The sequence below is a fragment of the Malurus melanocephalus genome, unplaced genomic scaffold (assembly GCF_030028575.1).
Source record: "Malurus melanocephalus ecotype Western Australia unplaced genomic scaffold, MMel_1.1 scaffold_639, whole genome shotgun sequence".
In the NCBI taxonomy this organism is placed as follows: domain Eukaryota; kingdom Metazoa; phylum Chordata; class Aves; order Passeriformes; family Maluridae; genus Malurus; species Malurus melanocephalus.
The window spans coordinates 171159-189858 of NW_026623871.1; the positions used below are offsets into that span (position 1 = coordinate 171159).

The 18700-nt window shown below is 40.5% G+C and overlaps 1 protein-coding gene across 8 annotated transcripts in view; it reads right to left on the reverse strand.

Annotated features, from left to right (window-relative positions):
• GTF2I (general transcription factor IIi) overlaps positions 1–18700 on the reverse strand; it is a 105841-nt gene that overhangs the window by 75599 nt on the left and 11542 nt on the right. For 7 of the 8 annotated variants that reach the window (XM_057383562.1, XM_057383565.1, XM_057383561.1 and 4 more), the window contains exons 2-3: positions 12191–12296; positions 10706–10844 (exon numbers count right to left, since the gene is read on the reverse strand). In XM_057383562.1, the coding sequence (XP_057239545.1) occupies positions 10706–10844; positions 12191–12289 (238 nt within the window). In that variant the 5' untranslated portion in view covers positions 12290–12296. Of the gene's footprint in view, positions 1–10705; positions 10845–12190; positions 12297–12459; positions 12613–18700 lie in introns of those variants that run through there. The other variant, XM_057383563.1, reaches the window with a different exon arrangement.

Below are 18700 nucleotides of genomic sequence, written 5' to 3' on the forward strand. Positions count from 1 at the left end.
GATACCCTGACCTCTTTAGATCAGATTAAAATGCCTGAATCCAGAAAAGATCTTCAACATGCTTTAGGACTATTAGTGTTCTGGAGGAAATATACCTCAGACYTCTCCATAATTGCCAGACCTCTTTATAACTTGCTGAGAAAAGGGGTGAAATGGGATTGGAGTACTTCTCAAGAGGAAGCATTGCAATTGTTGAGTTTTGAAGCAACAGCTCACCAAGCCCTGGGCCCTATTCATCCTACAAACCCTTTTAAAGTGGAATGGGGATTTGCCTCCTCAGGGTTGTCAGTACACATATGACAGCAGGGCCCTGAGAGTCGGACGAGGCCTGTTGATTTTTACTCCCGTGGTTTCAGAGATGCTGAAAAGAGATACACTACCTGGGAAAAAGGATTGTTTGTGGCGAGCTTAGCTCTCATAGAAGTGGAAAAGATCTCACAAAAACAGCAATTGTTTTGAGAGGCCCTTTTGAAGTTATTAAGGCAGTTTCTACCGGGACTCCCCCACCTGACAGGGTGGCCCAGAGGGCCTCAGTTAGAAAGYGGTATGCTCAGATTGAACATTATTGTAATGCTTTCTCAATAACTGGAGCTATAAAAAAACTGGCTATACAAGAAAGCTTGAGCAGCAGCCWAAACAAACCTGCYTCAGTCATTAAAGTAGCYCCTCCTTTTTCCYCTGAACAGTCAGCAAACTCTTGGTTCACTGATGCCTCYGCCAGGMGAGAAGGGAAAGTAYGGAGATACAAGGCTGCAGCCCTCCACACCTCCTCCAGGGAACAAATTATCACARAGGGGGAGGGGAGYGCTCAAGTTGGGGAACTGATAGCTGTCTGGAGTGTTTTCCAACACGAGGCACAGAATACTTCTCTTGTTTGTATTTACACTGATTCCTCTGCTGTGTTTTAAGGGATGTACTGAATGGCTTTCTTTTTGGCAGCAAAATGACTGGGAAGTTAACAGAATCCCAGTGTTGCAAATGGAAAAATGGCAAGAAATAATAAATATTGCAAGTCAGGGGAATTTTGCTGTGGGATAGGTAGCTTTTCATCAGATAGACAGAAACCCAGCAAGAGAGTGGAACAATAAAGCTGGTGAGTTAGCAAGACTTAGTACTGTGAAACAAGAATAACAGAGGACTGGGAGCACTTCATGCATTATCAGCCTGCGAACAATGTCACAGGAGGCTAGAAAGACACCCTTTAGAAGATTACCCCCTGCATTTAAGAAAGAGTAAAGGCTTATGGGATGCGTGGCAGGTAGATTACATCGGCCCCTTTAAGAAGTCAGGAGGTAAACACTACGTGCTGGTAGGAGTAGAGATTACATCTGGGCTAGTCCAAGTCGATGCCTTTAAAACAGCAACAGGAGAAAACACTGTTAAAGCATTGTGGGGACTTTCCCAAAACCGCAGGAAATTCAATCTAATAATGGGCTTCATTTCACCGCCACAGTTGTACAGGATTGGGCAAAAAGTGAAGGGATTAAATGGACTTTTCACACCCGTTATTATCCTCAAGCTAACGGGATTGTAGAAAAGGACTAATGGTCTTCTGAAACAATTTCTGAGACCACATGAAGGAAATTGGGATGTTCGGCTATGGGAAGCTGTAAAAGGTGTGAATGATAGACAGCGATAAACTCGTGTCCCAAAATCACTGCCTTTTGCCTGACAGCACCAAGCATAATTCCCTCGCTGCAGGGACCAAATGATTCTAAGAATCCAGCACACTATCCTGGACAACCTGTTTTAGTGGCCCTCCCTACTGTAGGGGAACTACCACTAGTGCTAAAAACCCCTCTGAATAAATATGCATGGATAGTCTCTGATTCCCCAGGTAAAGAGCATCGGATAAATACATACCGGGTAATTCCATCATTTTAACTTTTTCTGCCTCTTGCTGGCAGACTCTGTTGTGTTTACTTTTCACAGGAGAAGTCCAAGGGACATGAACACCAGATAAACCATGATAAGGCTAGCTATACTTTTCTGCTTCCTACCACAACACCCATGGCCAAAAACCAGCTGCATGGCCGTGGTCCAAAGCTATCCTCAGACACACTAGTGCTCCAGRATGCTATTCCAGAGATCGTCTGCTGAGTCTCCTGACTGTAGTACTGCACAACTCTAAGGTATACATTCCAGGTGAATGGGAGTGGGACTGGAAGGACTGAGCTAAAGTCCTGAAAGGAACAACTGGCGAACAAATAAAGGTAGGATGCAGAAAAGTGGAAGGATCCCTTYATGAGAAAGCTTCCACCATCGCAATTGCTGGAAATTTTCTAGAACCAGATGTGACAAGCAAATTACACCCCAACAGCAAAACTCTGCCCTACAACAGGGTGGTCATGTGACAAACAAACCCCCTACATACTGTGCTGTCGTCAGAAGAATATCAGTAACTACACCTTAGACCGCAGTACCAACATCGTTGAAATTACATTATAAAGACGAACCAACTGCTGGAATAATTTTACTTTAGCCAAATCAACCTACGTAACATGTAATTGGCAAAATAACTCGGCAGATCAGTCAGGTTTGAAAAGTCTGTCACAGTAGAGAGGGACAACGCGACACAAAATAACAAGCAACAGACACAGACCCATCGATCTAACAACTATGACTACTTTATTATGGGGCTGAGCCCCTTTTATCTATTTAACAACAAGTGTATACTAAGTTTTCCACATTTATGGCAAATATCTATTGGCTAGCTAACAGCCCTTTCTCTACTCATCAGCATATGATTGGTGTGCTTGCAAAAGCTGCAGTGTCATTAATGTTTGTGAATTTTGCTTCTGTCTTTGGGCATCTGCTTTATCTCTTCCATATTCCATTCTCCCTTTTCCCAGAGGCAGTCAAGGTCACGTTGTTATGGTAACATCCTTCTCCATCCAGGCTTTCAGACTCCCTTTTGTTTTTCCAGATCTCAGGTATACACCATTATCAGCTGAATTTCAGATTCAGTACCTACAAGGCCGCAATGCTGGCTTTTGGCCTCCACAAAAATCTAGTTCATAGATTCAAAATAAACGCTGTAGAAGAGCCCATACTGAGTATAGTAGTCACACAGCAAGGTATCAACACCCCCCTTGTGTTTGACAACAAAAATGTTTTCCCTCCTTTTACAGTAAACTGAGGTGATTATGTCATAATTTTAATTAATTGCTGAACTTTTACTGAATCTGTAACCAGTTATAGCATTGGACCTCACAGCCGTGTTTCATTTTGTAAAGCTGAAAATCAGGATTGTTGGCTAAACTTAACTGCTGTATAATTTTCCCATAAAGTCATGTGTAGCAAAAACAACACAAAATACTGGGGGGAAATTGAACCTGATGTTATAATACCTACCACCCAACCACTGGTTATGCTTAGCCCGAAATTTTTTGAAATTAGACCATATATAATCAGGAAAACCGGCCAACAACAAATATTGTTTAATCCGTTATGGTCTCTTAAACAAGTCATTGCTGATGCAAAACAATGTCTCAGAGATTCAGCCAGCTTGTTCACCGCTCCTGCAAACTTCCTTCGAAGGGTGGACAACCTGGTTACGAAAGCGGAACCCTTTTAAGGAATTAACACAAAGAGATATAACCAGTGCTGTGGGAACAGAACTGGGAATCTTGAATAGCATTGATTCAGAAATACTAATAAATAAAGTGGCTGCCACCACTAGAGATTTGACAAATTACAACAGCCACTGCACTCGTCCTTATCAGCCTTAGGAACCCACCAGTGGTTGTTACCAAACGTATTACCAAATTGGGAAAAGATAAATGTGAATGACCACAAATTGATAATTGACACACTCAGTGCTACAAAAAACAACATCTCTTTAGCTCTTAGCCGTATTCAAGCCCAATTGTGGATGCAGTCAGTTGCTGCCTCAATTGTAAGAGAAGGCGAAGAAGGCACTTTTCCTACTGAAATTCAGAAAATAATCTGGGAGAGTGCCACTGATTTGGAAGAAGAATTCCAACTGTCGTGAAACTTAGTAAATCTCACCTATAACCCTATTAGAAACACAGCCACAACCTTCGTGCTAACCATACATAATGCTTCAGTGCATTCAATATTCCCTATCATTGCATTAGGGCTAAATCATGGTGGAACTGTTCTCTATCCTTTTGAGCATAAGCAATGGGCCCATCAAATTGATAAGAAATGGCAAACTGTTAATTTGGAAACTTGTATTGTCCAAGAACAACAAGGGTTCATCCGTGCAAGTAATGCAACTGGAGCTCAAGACATTTGTTTAGACCCTGAACAAAATACCGGTCATTTTGAAATTCGTCGTAAGGAGAATCCTGAAACAATGCTTGTGTATATAGGCAATGGATGTGCATGCATAAGAACTGCTTGTGATAAAGTAATCATAGAAAATTTAGTAGTGGATAATAAAAACCATTCAAATTTTTGTGTTTGTAATTTTACTAAAATCACAGGATGTGACTTTTCTTATTTAGCCCCAGTTATTTCTTACCACCTTTTGCAATCCAATTACTTGCTGATACACCAAATACCTACCCCCACTGGGATGAACCCTACCTTGGTAAAGCAATTACTGCTTCATCAGTATTTAATCGAATTTTGGAAAAGATCAAGAAAAACTAACAGAAAACCTTGATAACTGTTCATCACAGATGTAAAGGAAATACATCATGTTCTGGAAAGGGAAGAAAAGATGCCCAACACAACTGGTAGGATACCCTTTTTGGGTGGTCACCTACTGCCACAGGTGTCCTGAATAAATTGTGTCATCCCATCATTGTTCTCTTGATTTTAGTTTTCATTAGCTTTGTCAGCAATTTTGTACATCATGGAGAATGATGAGACGATTAAGACAATTAACATCTATAATGAATGTGCATAATTTGGTCGATATCCCATTTTCTGTGGATGAAGACGAACTAAGACATAGTAAGAAATCGACATAAGACAAACTAAGATATAGTAGGAAATTAAATATGCATTTTATTGCTTTTTGTGATCCAATCATTTACTAATGTAACCTTATTCTGGTAAAGCAATTGTTGCTTCACCAGGATTTAGCCAAAATTTTATATGATATTTTGACTGACATTACTTATCCCTTTTGTTTTTCTTTTTTTTTCCCCTTTCCTTTTCTTCTTTTCCCTTTCCTGTCTCTGTTTTTCCAGGTTACGCTACCAGCATTGATGAGGGGTGGTGTAAGAGACAGTACGGAAGTCCCTCATCTGCCTCACGATCATCACCAAGGACAGAGACTGAACACCCAAAAAACCCCAAAAGGGGAAAGAGGACTTTTGCACAAAGAAGTCTGGGCCAGATCGAGGTGGGATGTCTGCCACACGCAGGTGCCCAAACTACTGACAAAACAGGTGCAGATTTGGTAGACTGCGTCGTCCTTGCTGTCAAGGCAGAGAGGACTGCATAGGATGCTTTGTACTGTACACCTGACAAAACAATGGACCTTGTTTCCCCCACCTTTTGGCCAGCTGCCCCTCACCTTTGAACAGATTATAGAGAGACTTTCTGAAAGACCCTTTCCCCACGGACGAAGACGAATCTGTTGGCTCCAGCCACGAGGATTTAGTCTGTGCCGTTGGTAGCTATAACCCAACTCTCTCTCTCTCTTTTTCTCACCCTTTCCCTCTCTCTTTCCCTCTTCTATTGTAGAGAAGCCAGCACTCAGACCTTGCTGGTTCTCAGACCCAGCTAATTATTATTTATGACTGAGTCCTGAGAAACTAAAGGGAATGTTAACAGCCTKCATGRAGSAGGAATACCACATCCTTGGCTATCTCTGGGAAAGGAAGATTGGAATGTAGAACCAACAACGCAGGTGGCCAACAACTATAAACATTACCARTACTGCAGCTTTTGCAAACCACCAATCATATACTGATGAGTAATTAAACACCTGCCTCTTAACCAATGTGTGTTTGATACAACTGTATACACTAATTGCTAAAGTGGATAAAAGAGGCTTGTCCCACAATAAAGTACTTCCTCTTTCTGTGTGTATATGTGTGTCTTTGTGTCTGTTATTTCCTGTTGCTGTCTGGCCAACAGCGACATGACATTCTATTACATAAAGTGTGTTCTGAGCTCTCAATAAAAGTATTTTTGATTTTGATTGAAACAAAAAAAATATTTGTCCCTGTTTCTTTTGCACTCTGAGATTCAGTTAATGAACCATCAAGATTCCCATTTGTGTTAGGAGATCGTGACAGAGAAGAGTAAGTTATTCCAAGCTATCTGCTACAAAAAGAGAAGTGAAAACTGAGGAACAAAAAAACCTGAGAGCCACATCTGAGTAAAGCCCCCACTAACAGTGACCAGCAAGAGCTGTTCCAGCAAATACTCAGAGCAAATACTTAGCAGTCTTTGTTTTAAAAGGACCACTCCCAAACAGCTGCAAGGAAATTTGGCATAAAAGAGATCAAGAGTTACAGAGGTGTAAAACAGCTCTGACTGGACAAAAGGAAAGTATCCTGGCAGTCACACCTTCAAAATGCAACTATTCAATTACTTCCTTTTTTCCTGCCAGCATTCTGTAAAATATAACACATTTTGAAGTGMACTGGAAGACCAAAGCTAAAACATGAATCACAGATACAGTCACCATTTGGATTTAAAATAGGTCATAGATCAGTGATGGCTACATGTAAGACCAGCAGTGTTTTGTCAGCATTAATCCTATACCTGGCTCTTACTGGTTTTCTTCAATTTAATATTTGTGTCTATGATTTAATCATTCTATTTTCTTCCAAAATATTCTGTAGCTTCAGGAACCTAACAGCCACAGAAGTCTCCGTGGCCACAGAATACTTTAGGGCCAAAGACAATGATGGTGGGAAATCAGGTTCCACATTGGCATATAATTATTAAAAAAAAACTGGTATCATTAAACTAGCTTCATTATTATCAAGGGGTTAGGCTCTGAGCAGTATAAAAAGATATCAGCTAGTTCCAGAATGGTATTTTCACTATAACAACCACAGCGCATAGTCTGAGACAAAGACAATGGTGAAGACTGTAGTTTAAACATAATGCAAACAAACACAATCAATAGCAGTCAGACCCACTAACTGTTGCCAGTGGAAATGCTAGCAGAGGCAACTGGGATGCTTGGAGAATTGTATCCTTGGCAGATGGAACACATAGTGCTGGGTAAATACCTTTCAAAGTCCAGAACAGATCAAAAAGGTGCTTCTGAGTCAGAAAGCTTTTCTGAAAGTTCCCTTCAGATGGGTAAATACAATCTGGGGAAAATAAGGCTTCCCCTAATTTTTGGGTTTCTTTTGTTGTTTTATAAACTATCTCCAACTCACATTCAAATGAGAATTAATTCCACAGAGCCCACAGGAAACGGCCAAGATGACAAAGATTAACACATGAAGGAAACAGCCGTCTACAGATAGAAGTAAGGCCACCTGCTCAGGATAGCTGATAACCCACAATTCCACAGCAAACTGGAGACAACAGAGGCACTTCATCTTGCCAAGGCCATGCAAGAGGAACTGAGGACCACACAGTACACTTTAGCAGGGGACAGCAACTAAAATAAAGAGGTACTGTTAGAGCAAGATGTGTATGATCTTGATAGCTTACAATGAACAAGTATCTACACTTGTCCATAGGCTCAATATGAGCAGGTGCTCGAAGAACATGCTCTTCCTATGTACAATACAAATCTATACAGCTGTAGAATATTTGACAATGCAAGTTACCCAATTCACATGTTCTGCATACAAGCACATGAAGTTCTGCACCAACTGAAACAGTCCATTTCACCATAACATAGGGCTCACATTCATCTTCATTAAGCAGAGGTTAGAAGAATACATTATCTGACTAAGTTCTAAATAACTAAAGCCTGTTGACTGGTTTTTCAACACTTACTACACAACCCATAACAAAATTTTTAAAAAATTGTTAAAATTAACTCTTGACACATTTTTTTTAAAGTAACAAGGTAAATGAGATATGGGCAGGGCTTCTCCTTGCCCAAAAGCAAGGCGTTAGGGAATCCAAGTGTGTGAAAGTCATCATGAATGAAAGCCAAGGAAACCAAACTCCAGTGCTGCTTTCACTGAATCATACTATTTTTAGCAGTTCTACACTGCTAAAAAGTGTACATACTACTTCCTTCATAAGCCTCATATATACATTTCATCAGTTTAGCCCACTAAATTATACTCATTAATTTAAAAAAAAAACAGTGGGTTTGAAACCTGAGCCCTCTGAATTCTGAGAACTCTTCATATACTACTCAAATTATACAAAGGAGCCATGAAAAAGGTGGAAATAAAGACTGGAGATACGTGCTGACTTGCACAGAGTGAGACATAACCAGAGGCGTGCTTAGTAACTAGACTTCTGTTTCCATATTTAAAGAAAAATTAGGATACCCACAAGTGGTAATTCTCAATATTGTCAGCACCATGTGATCCAGAGACTGACACCACAGACKAATTTTTTAAGGTTTAATTGTAACAGCAAGGTAAGAATCTCTTAGAAGCCTTTTTAAGACCTAAAGAAACAAGAAGGGCTCAACTCACACTGACTTAAAATACAAAGAACTGCATCCTTCCTGGATTTTTACAGAACACCTACTAAAATCTCAACTACCCCTGCTTATTGCTCACTTTCATACTGAACTGAAGAAACAACGTACACAGGGAAAGGAACTCTTGCTTTCACAGCTCTACATTTCATAGCAAATATATATTACAGTATAAACTTCATCAAGATTTCAAAGCTGTCAAAGGCAGCGATGGAATCAGCATCACCAGGAAAATGGGATGCTATTATTACTAAAAAATGTTGTTCTCAAGTAAGGTTTTCTGGAATTATCAGCTTCTTTGTCCGGGACAGGAGAAAACTACGTCCAGCATYAAGACTCCCCTAAAAGCATGGTAGATGTGCACTTAGTGAAACTATGAAAGCAATGACTGACATTAGTTGACTTTGTTCACACAGATCTACACCACGATGTTCTGCAAGAATCATAATGAAAATACTGTTTTCAAAGGTAATATTGTTAAATCTTATCAGCCTGACAATACAAAAATACAGCCCAAGAACAAGTATCTTGTAACTGGAATAAAGCAAAAGGTGAGGATTTATCAAAACCGATATAGGATTTAAACACAGGCATGCATCTATAGAAACCCCTCTGATACAGCCAATCACAAGCATGGATGAGACGCCAGTATTTCCCACAGTACGAAGTCTGAAACAGAGATCCAACCARGAGATCAAACAGCAAACCCCCGTAATTTCAGATTCCCTACTAATAGATGTGCTCAGTACACAAAGTCTCTGGTATATCAGGGCCCATGATACCACTGTACTGGCAATAAAACATAGTACCCAGGATATCAGGGAAGCCCTTCARGCAATAAAAACAAAACAAAAAACGAAATCAGGTGAAAAACTGAACTCCCTCCCCAGTACTCAGACAGCAGTTTTCACAAAAAACAGTATCAGAATATTGTCCCTGTAAAAAAAATGAGAAAAAAAAAAGAAAAATAAATTTATTCATCTTTTACTTGATTCCTCAATCAGGTTGCAATCTTATATTTTTATATCATTTTTGTATCATTTTTAACCTATTATAACCCAACATCATGGTGACTTTCMTTGGAGTAAATATGTGCACAGAAAGTCACTGTCCATGCTAGTTGGACAGTGACAAAAAAATCCAGAGCCCTACCACAAACAACTGATCCTGAGACAGAGCCTGCAGAAGAATTTTACCTAGCAGCCAAGTATTTTTGGGAGCAAGTCTTTCTGTTACAAACTATACATAGCTGCTATCCAAGCAGTATTTAACTTGACAACAACTTGACAGCCGCTGTTTTTAAACTCTTCCTCAGACTGATTCTTCCATCATACTGCACCCTTGATCTGCATCTTCTCTCTTTCCCTAGGCAAATAAATGTACATTTTGCTATTAATTAGGCAGTGTCCACCACCAACACTGCCTGAGCACATCAATTCTCCCTCAAATAGTCACTGAATCTTTGAAAACTATCCCTAAAAATACTGTCCTGTACTCAATGAAACAAGTTTTATGAGCACAGAAGCTCCACTGTTTTACTGCAAAAATGAAATTAAACAAAAAACACATCCGAGATATACTTAAAGGAGTACAAAAGTAATGGAGATRTAATTTTAAGTCATTATGGTACAGATGCATATTTCTGCCTAATAAATAAAGTATTGATATTAAAAATCTACATGAAAAAACACTCTCTTGCCAAAACTGTGCATCTGCTTTAGTAAGGCCTGAAGTGATCTGAAGAACTAGGACCATCTGAGCTGACAGAAGTACTCCTCTACCTACTCAGTGTTCTTCTCAGTTTTCATGAGTGGGAAAAAAAGGTTTGGAGGAGGGATACAAAGAAAAATTAACACACACAAGGAAATAMAGGATGTATTATAAAAGTGGACAGTCTAATCCTTCTTATTGTACTAGTCTGTCACATTATCTAAGAAAAATGAACATTTTCAGCCATTGTAGAAATAACAATCCAARCAAGACCACTGTTATGGATCATTTTTATATTCTTAAACAGCTTGATTTGCCATAGCCAACCTAATTATACCATGCAGCCATGACAGACAATTTTGCTCGCCAAAGTTACTAGTATTATGCAATACACATTATGCAGTTTGTAATATACAAAAATACAACATTGAAACTTACAGTATTTAACAAAATCCTTCTGAATATCTTCCCTAGAGTTGACAAAGGCTTTTCCTCTCTCAGTTCCAACTACAAAAATATTTTTTTCATATACACCAATACACGCAATTTCTGCCTTGGACTTGTCAAGTTCTTTAGACTAGAAAAAGAAAAAGATTTTATTAGCATAATTAAGACACATTTAATAAAAATGTATGTAATAACATGTAAAACAATCACTATACTGCTGCCAGCATCCACCCTTCAGCAGGTACTGTGAGCAACACAACATCAGTCAGTAGCAACCCACAATTTACACATCTAGAATGTTTTTCACCAGAAATCTTAGAAACATTGTAGATTCATTAGCAAAATTAGGGCCTTGTATAGACTCAGAGATTGCATTGTTTTTAATTAAAATATTTAATACATCAATCCATGTTAAATTAGCACTTCCATGTTAATCATACTGAGTGTTTTACTCCAACTTTCAACAAAGCATACAGGAGTTTTGTTCACTCACATACACCATGCTCTGTTCAGAATAGTGTGGTTGCAAGCAGGATGGCTGCCTGTAGTCTGCCGTGTCCTGTCTGCTGAATCCAGGCTCAAGTGAATTCCTCCTGAATGGAAGAATTGCACTGTCCCTGCACACACCTACATATGTTCTGCCAGGAGAAATTTCTGGCAAGAACTAAGGCAGGAACCCTATGGAAAGAACAAGGATCCCAAGAAAACTGGTGAGATGATGAAGCAGTGACCACAAAAGGTCAGCCTCTCCTAGGAACTACATCAGTTTGCTAGAACCTATAAAAACACCAACAGCTGCAGGGGAGGAAAAAGTGACCCAAAAACTTTAAGAACCAAATATAACTAATGGGATAAAAGACTTGCAATCTACTGTCTTATAACTATTCCACTCAAAGTTTCATTGCTAAAAAGAAAAYGTTTGTTCTTGCTTATCATTAAAAAACCCCACTTTTAAAGAACCAAATCTTTGACAGTGACTCTACTTCAAGGAAATGGAACAGGCATTTCCACTCACAGTCCCAGAAAACCCCATCACACAATTAAATAACTTATATAATTCAGATAATATGCCAACAGAAAGAAGCATTTTCTGAACAAGTTTTGTTGAGTTAGTAGAGCAGCTGAGGACAAGGTATTAGCATCAAAACCACTTATTCATTCTGCATTACATATGATGAAGACCAGAACACATACTTGCCTTTCAGCCACACTGTACCTAAGCGGTCAACAAATATTTCCTATCTGTTTATTTGATAAAATGATTTTTAAAACAACCACACTACAACAAGAAACAAGATTCCTGTTAGCACAGTTTACCACAAGCAAAGGTAGAGYTACAGTCTATTGGACAGCACACAATAAGGTAAAAATACAACAATCCACCTTCCCTGGTGCCCAGTGGGAAGCAATATACTGGTGTAATCCTGTAAATACCAAGACAGATTTACGATGTAGAAGCTTAACCTCTCTACTAACCATTGACTCAAGCGCTGACAGGAGGAATTTAACCACCATTCTGCTTTCCAAGGATTCCTCATCATGGATGGCTGATGCTGGTGCAGTAATTTGAGCCATTTTCCTCCTGTAAAACAAAAGAAAAAAACCTTTTCAGATATATACAACAGTACAAGAAAATTAAAACCTCTCTTATGGAAGCAAAGAAAGAATTAAATTAAAAATCCCATAGAACATAGCCCACTACACACAAGAACCAAACAAATAGCTAAATTAACAGAAGAAAGTACTTGCTCTCCTATTCTTTCATGCTTCCTGCTGTTTCATCCAAAGCTGGAGCTAAACATCCCAAAGTGAAAATCAGGCCACAAACCCTGTCTAGAAAAACTGTGTTAATTGATCAGCTGAATTTATATTGATTTCTTTTTAAGCATGTTTGCAACTCCAGCAGTCTAGAGAAAACACAGCAACAAAAACTGACATTAACAAACAAATGGCAAATCATAATTATGACACACGTATTAGAACAATCTTCCCTATAATTATGACGGTCTAAACCCAAAACAGTCACCACCTCACCACAAAATCACAGCCTCAAAGACTATAGTATCAGTAACCAGAATGTGACATTCTTATTGGTATACTTTTTCAGTTGCAGGATTAACTCAAAGCTAAGTAGTCTCAATTAAGGTGCTAAAATTAATAACTAAATTTCAGCAGTGACACAAAAAGCCCCTTCTTTCTGTACGTCATTCAGGAGATTTTAAACTTATTTAAGACATAAGCAATAATCAAGACTTGTTTATGCTTCTATTGGTAGAATTTTTTAAACAAGACTGATACATAAGAAAATGAAGCTTCAGCAGGTTCTAAGAGCACATTTTTCTGTGCGAGTGTTGCAATTTGTTACGTTTACACACATGCAAAGCAATAACCTGACATGCCTGGAGGAAGAGAGAACTGGTACATAATTTAGCTATTACAACTCCACATGTAACTCAAGAAAAATCATCTCAAAGTCAAGACGGCACAGATAAACAAGACATTTCACAACAGGGTGATGAGATAGCTTGCTGCTCTTCTAGAACCTGGACACACAAAGCAGCTCAAGTTTTCAAAGGTGACATGTATTCTATCAGATATGTAGACAAATCAGGTGAGATGATAAAACAGGGCAGCACACTGCGTTGTGATAATGTGCTGACTTTGGAAAAAAAAAGACACCGTGTTGTTTCTAGGGGTTAGAGCACTTCAGATGAAAAAAACAGATGGGATGGAAAAAACCCTCCAAAAGCCCAAATTAGCAACATTGCAAACTCCAAACATATCTAGTAGCCTTTTGGCTCTCAGGCACAGGCCAGCAAACCACATTCTGGATGAACTGCATTCTGGGTGAAGTGGCAGGGAGTGGAACGATCAGCAGCTCTTGGARGAAGCCAATAATTAAATTGCAGAACAGTGGCACATGCTACACTRAGGAGGAAGCAAACAGGTCCTTCACCACGTCTAAAAAAGGAGCCAACTTTCCAAGTGGTGATATGGGGAAACGAAAGAGTTAACAGCAACTGTTTAAGCAAAGCTGACTTGGCTAAGCCTTCACTACAGTGCCTATCTTGCCCACCATTAATCATGTTACTTGCCAAGTATTGTAAGAAGGAAGACATCCGYAACCAAGTGCTATTCACTGGACCCTCAAATCAGTAAAAACCAACCCAGAGGTTTGGACTGATACCAAGAAGCCWGGAAGCATGCAAGAACCAAAGGTCAAAAGTTCCAGCGCCAAGAAAGACTTCATCAAAAAACCACCTGAAGATGACCTCCAGGGGGTGAGACGCATACGTAAACATATGCAGATTCATTAGCATAARAAGTTGTCATGGTTTTACTTAGTCCAATTTTTGGTGGTGGGGGGATGGGACTAAGAAACCACAAAGATGGCTCCTAGGAGGAAGTTCTAGAAACTTTCTTCTTCTTCTCCAGCAAAAGGAGCCCTACCCCCTGTGTTTTAGAGCCAATCCATCATGGCTCTGAGGGTGATGGACAGGCTGATCATCAGGCCTGGGCCAAYTGCACRGGYTGGKTACACTTCTGTGATGAYGTATTGTCTTGTACTTAAGAAAGAATTCAAAACAAGATAGGCGGCCGCCACGTAGCTTTTAGGTTGTTAGTATGTAGTTTTAGTATCATGCACGGGGGAAAAACAGAGCAGRAGGRTGARGAGATGTAAGAAGAAAAATGGAGACCCAAAGATCACAGTAAGGAGAAGATGGGATTGGCTTGCTGTGCTTTTGCTGTGGTTCTCRAGCATGGAGAAAATAAGTTGTTCTCAAAMAGACTATTTCATCAATGAGAGACCTGTATAGAAAAGAGAGCGACCTTGCTCTGAGGAAAAAAAACTGGCCTTTCAGGACTGGACTGAACTTATCAGGAGCCAAAAAGGGGGAAKAGGCTTGGCCCCCCCACGACGTTTGAAGCAAGTTGATGCTGAGAAGAAATTGWGCTCTGCGCRGAGGAGGAGATGCCCGCRCCCTATRTCTGAAGTAAGTGGATGCTTAGAAGAAGCTGTGCTCTGCCAGGGGTTTGTGATAGTGGTCTTACRCCGCTGAAACAACGCAGTTTGGCCTTGAAGGACATTCYTTCTTTTCTCCTACGAGGTAAAGAAAATACTCCCTCGCCACCAGCARTTATACACTGACTGTTCTTGGGAAAATAACTTCYACAGCTTGGAGCTGTAAGAACACTTCTCCTATGATGCTGGACAACAACTGTAATGAGTGGTTTGATCTATGTTAGACTTTCATTCCTGTCCCCTGTGTGTGCAGGAAAACATGGGGGGTGGAGAGGGAGGACCTGGGAAAGGGACGGGTCCCGGAAAGGATAACAGGTGTCTTAAAATGTCCGGTTTTATTTTTCTTCTCCTTGTAAATTTGTCCCTATATCTTTGTTCCCCTCCCCGGTGCGGTAGTATTCTTAGTAGTTTGTAGTAATAAATCTATTTTGCAACTTAAGTTATTCAGCCTGTCTGACCATTCCCAGGAGCACATACGTATCTTTCTCTCAATTAGGTTATGTTAYCTGAAAGCCATAAATTTTCGTTGTTAATTGGGCTTTTGTTCTCCCTTCTCCCTCTCCGGTGGGGGAAGGGAGAGAACGTCGTGGGTGCAGTGCTTTTTGGCTTTCAGCACAATCCAAACCACGACATTTTTGGTGCCRAAACCTGGGACTGGGAAAAATCAGGTTTAAAACCACAACAGAAGTGGGGACAGGTGATGAATAGGTATAGGCATATTGCGAAACTTAATGTATCCAGTATTCCRAAACTGTACCAGTCTTTAGACCTGTCACATATCCAGCAAATAAACATACCTAGCGTACAACTTTACTTAGTTATGGGGTCTTTACCATGCACAATTGTCATATTATGTTGATGACTTCAGCAAACTGAGAGAGCGCTGATGGGAATGGGGAGATAGAGGCTGATGGGATTATCCTTCAGAGGAAGAGGGGCATTGCTTGTGAAATATCAAGGGAAAAGGGAGATTATGGCATAACATAAATCTTCAGTGAGTGTCTTGGTTTGAAAGATAAGTATCTGCCAAGGAAGATGGAAACCTCCTTTCAAATAGAAAATATGACTCCTTTCCCTCCAAATTATTATAACTTTGAAATAAAGGGGTTTCTGGACAAAAATATGGGGAAGAGAATAACAGTTCTTTACTAGTATGTACATGTATAGCCGGGCAAACAAACAACAACAGCAGCAACAACAAACAAAACCAGAAACCCAMGCACAGCCTTGTCTCAGCTGCCGAGCACCTTCCCCTTTGGTGCAGTTCCGATTACAGCCGGCAGGGGCGCTGGTGGCTCCCGGCCGGGCAGGGCGGGTGCGATGATGCCGCCRCGCCTGCAGGGGGCACTGTGGTGCGAGCAACGCTACCGCTCCACGTGGGTAATGGCGAGCACAGCCGGCAAAAGGGATGGAAAAGGGGTTTCCTTTAGAACCTCACAGGGCAGCCGGTCCCGATGCCCCTCCRGATGGTGAGATGGGCTGCAGCAGGAACCGTCGGAGCAGCAGTTGGAACAGCAGAGGCAGACACACCCGGGATAGCAAACTAAATGCCCAGGCAGGCAGGGGTCGCTGCRTTAGTGTAATAAAAACCCCAAAGCTGCAGCAGAACCAAATAGCGGGGCTGGGCATCTGTGGCCAGGCTCCAGAGAGCAGCCAGGAGCGGTTTCCTCAGAGCGGGGGAGGGGCTCACAGTGTGGGATTTTTCCCTGAGGCACCAGAGAGGATGGTGAGGGTCCTTTCCAGTGAGACGAGGTATTAATAAGGTCCCAGTCCAACGGGCAGAGCCTCACTCATGATAGAAGACAACAGGAGACAGACTCTGCAGTGGTGGCAAATTCTTCCCACTGCAGCCACAGTCTGTCTCCCCTTAGATCTCGAGAGAGACAGAGACAAAGACAGACAGACAGAGATAGACAGMGACAGAGGAGCCAAGCCCAGCCCCAACCCCTCACACTCCTGCCAAAATCTCGAGGTATCTCTGTCCCTCCAGGAGAAAGTCCCTCAGCTACAAGAGTGCACCTGCACCCTTCCCCCCACCGTAGCTACTTCTTTGTCTCTCCTAAGTACCAGTCGTTATCGTCTCTTAGCAACATATGGGACAAAATTCTCTTAGAGAAAGGGGAAAAAAAAGGAAAAATCCTAACTTCCAACTGTGAGCCAGGACTTTTGATGCACAATAGAGTTCTCAAGCTCATCTTTGGAACTCCTTTAGGGTTGGGATACTAACAATGATTTTAAAACATGATAGCTTTTAGACTTTGTAAAATGACACCTTAATAATCACAATATTAAAGATTAAATATAAGATAACTATACATTTCCCCTTTCTCCTATGAAAAACGAAATTCACTTTCTTGTTAAAATTTAAAGGTTTTCATAAATCACAGTAGGGTACATAAAAGTAAAAGGATACGATGTCGGGTGCTTGGTGATCTGCCAGAGGCACACTGGCTATGGATAGAAACCTCTTTAAATACATTCTGTATAACATTCAGCTTAATGCCTATTCATAAACATTTATGCATATTTAAATTTGTCTTATTAACTGYTTAACATGGATCAGCCTTTAWTACAGTCTTGTTGTTTTATGCTCCTCGGGTCACGTTTGTGTGACCCCTATTCCACAACTTCAGCAAATGGTCCTTGCTGATAGGGAAGTATTTATGACAGGGGTCACAACACCCCGGACCTTTCCATGCAGATAAGGCCATCCGAAGGTTGGGGTTCTCSCCAGCCAGACTCCTTTTGCCGCAAACAATGGATGTTTTACAAGTTAGTCCGACCAGGTATTTTTCTAATATGCATACTAAAGCAACTATGACGGCATTTCTCTAGTAGGTCGGGTTCTGCGTTGATAATGTTGGGGAAGGTGATCCTTTTCTCGTGCATTCCTTTCTCCTTTTCTTATTTTTTGGTTAGTGTAATTGCAGCCAGGGCACCATTCATAATCTAAATAAGTCTCCCTGTAGCTTCTTGTATAGTTTTGCTATAATGTGCAAGAAAAATCCTACATGGAAAAGTTTAAATCACAATCATGTTTACATAACTAAACTTCTTCTACAAGTAAGATATTATATCATGATGCACAACACATAGCATCTACCTTTAACCTCTGCGAGAACCAACACTACAATAGGTGTTTATCACACACATAGCACTCATCTTAATATTTGTGAAAGCCAACACTATAATATGTGTTTATAACACTTCTATATCTTTCTCACTGTCTGATGCAGTTGTTCTGCACCAGTTCAAGACCTCCCAAACAAGCAATGACACAAACATATCCCATTCTAGATGAAAAATCATGCTTGGTGATCGAGCTGCCTCCCTGTTATAAACATATATTATAGTRTTGGCTTTCACAAATATTAAGATGAGTGCTATGTGTACACTGTTGCCATTTTTGCATAAGTACCTTAGTGTACGGCAGACACAGCCGTGAAATTATCACTGGTGTTTTTGTTTTTCTTTTGTAACTCAGATATAGTCGTAATATAGCTGATGTTGTTTTAAAGCACTTGTGCTTAACTTGCAATAACTGAAGTGTTATGGCTTGTAACTTAAACATTTCCATAAAGGACTTTTTGCAAAGTCCTTATACTATAGCAAAACTATACAACCAGTAGGACTTTGAATGGGGCCCTGGCTGCAGCTGCACTGATCAAAAGATAAGGAGAAAAGAATACAGCTTAGCACCTCCAGGGTAGGTGCCATAGCCCCAAGGCTATCAGCCGCCCAGTCAGCATAAACCCTAACACCAAAGAGTGGGGGTGTGTCTTGGTTTGAAAGACAGGTGTTTGCTAATGAAGGCAGGGACCCCCCTTGGAGTGGTGGATATGATCCACCTTCCCTCCGAATTATTATAGCTTTGAAAAAAAATCACGGGCTTTCAGGCAAGAATATGGGTAAAAGGGAATAACAGTTTTTACTAATATGTGTAACAAGGTGAAACAAGTAAC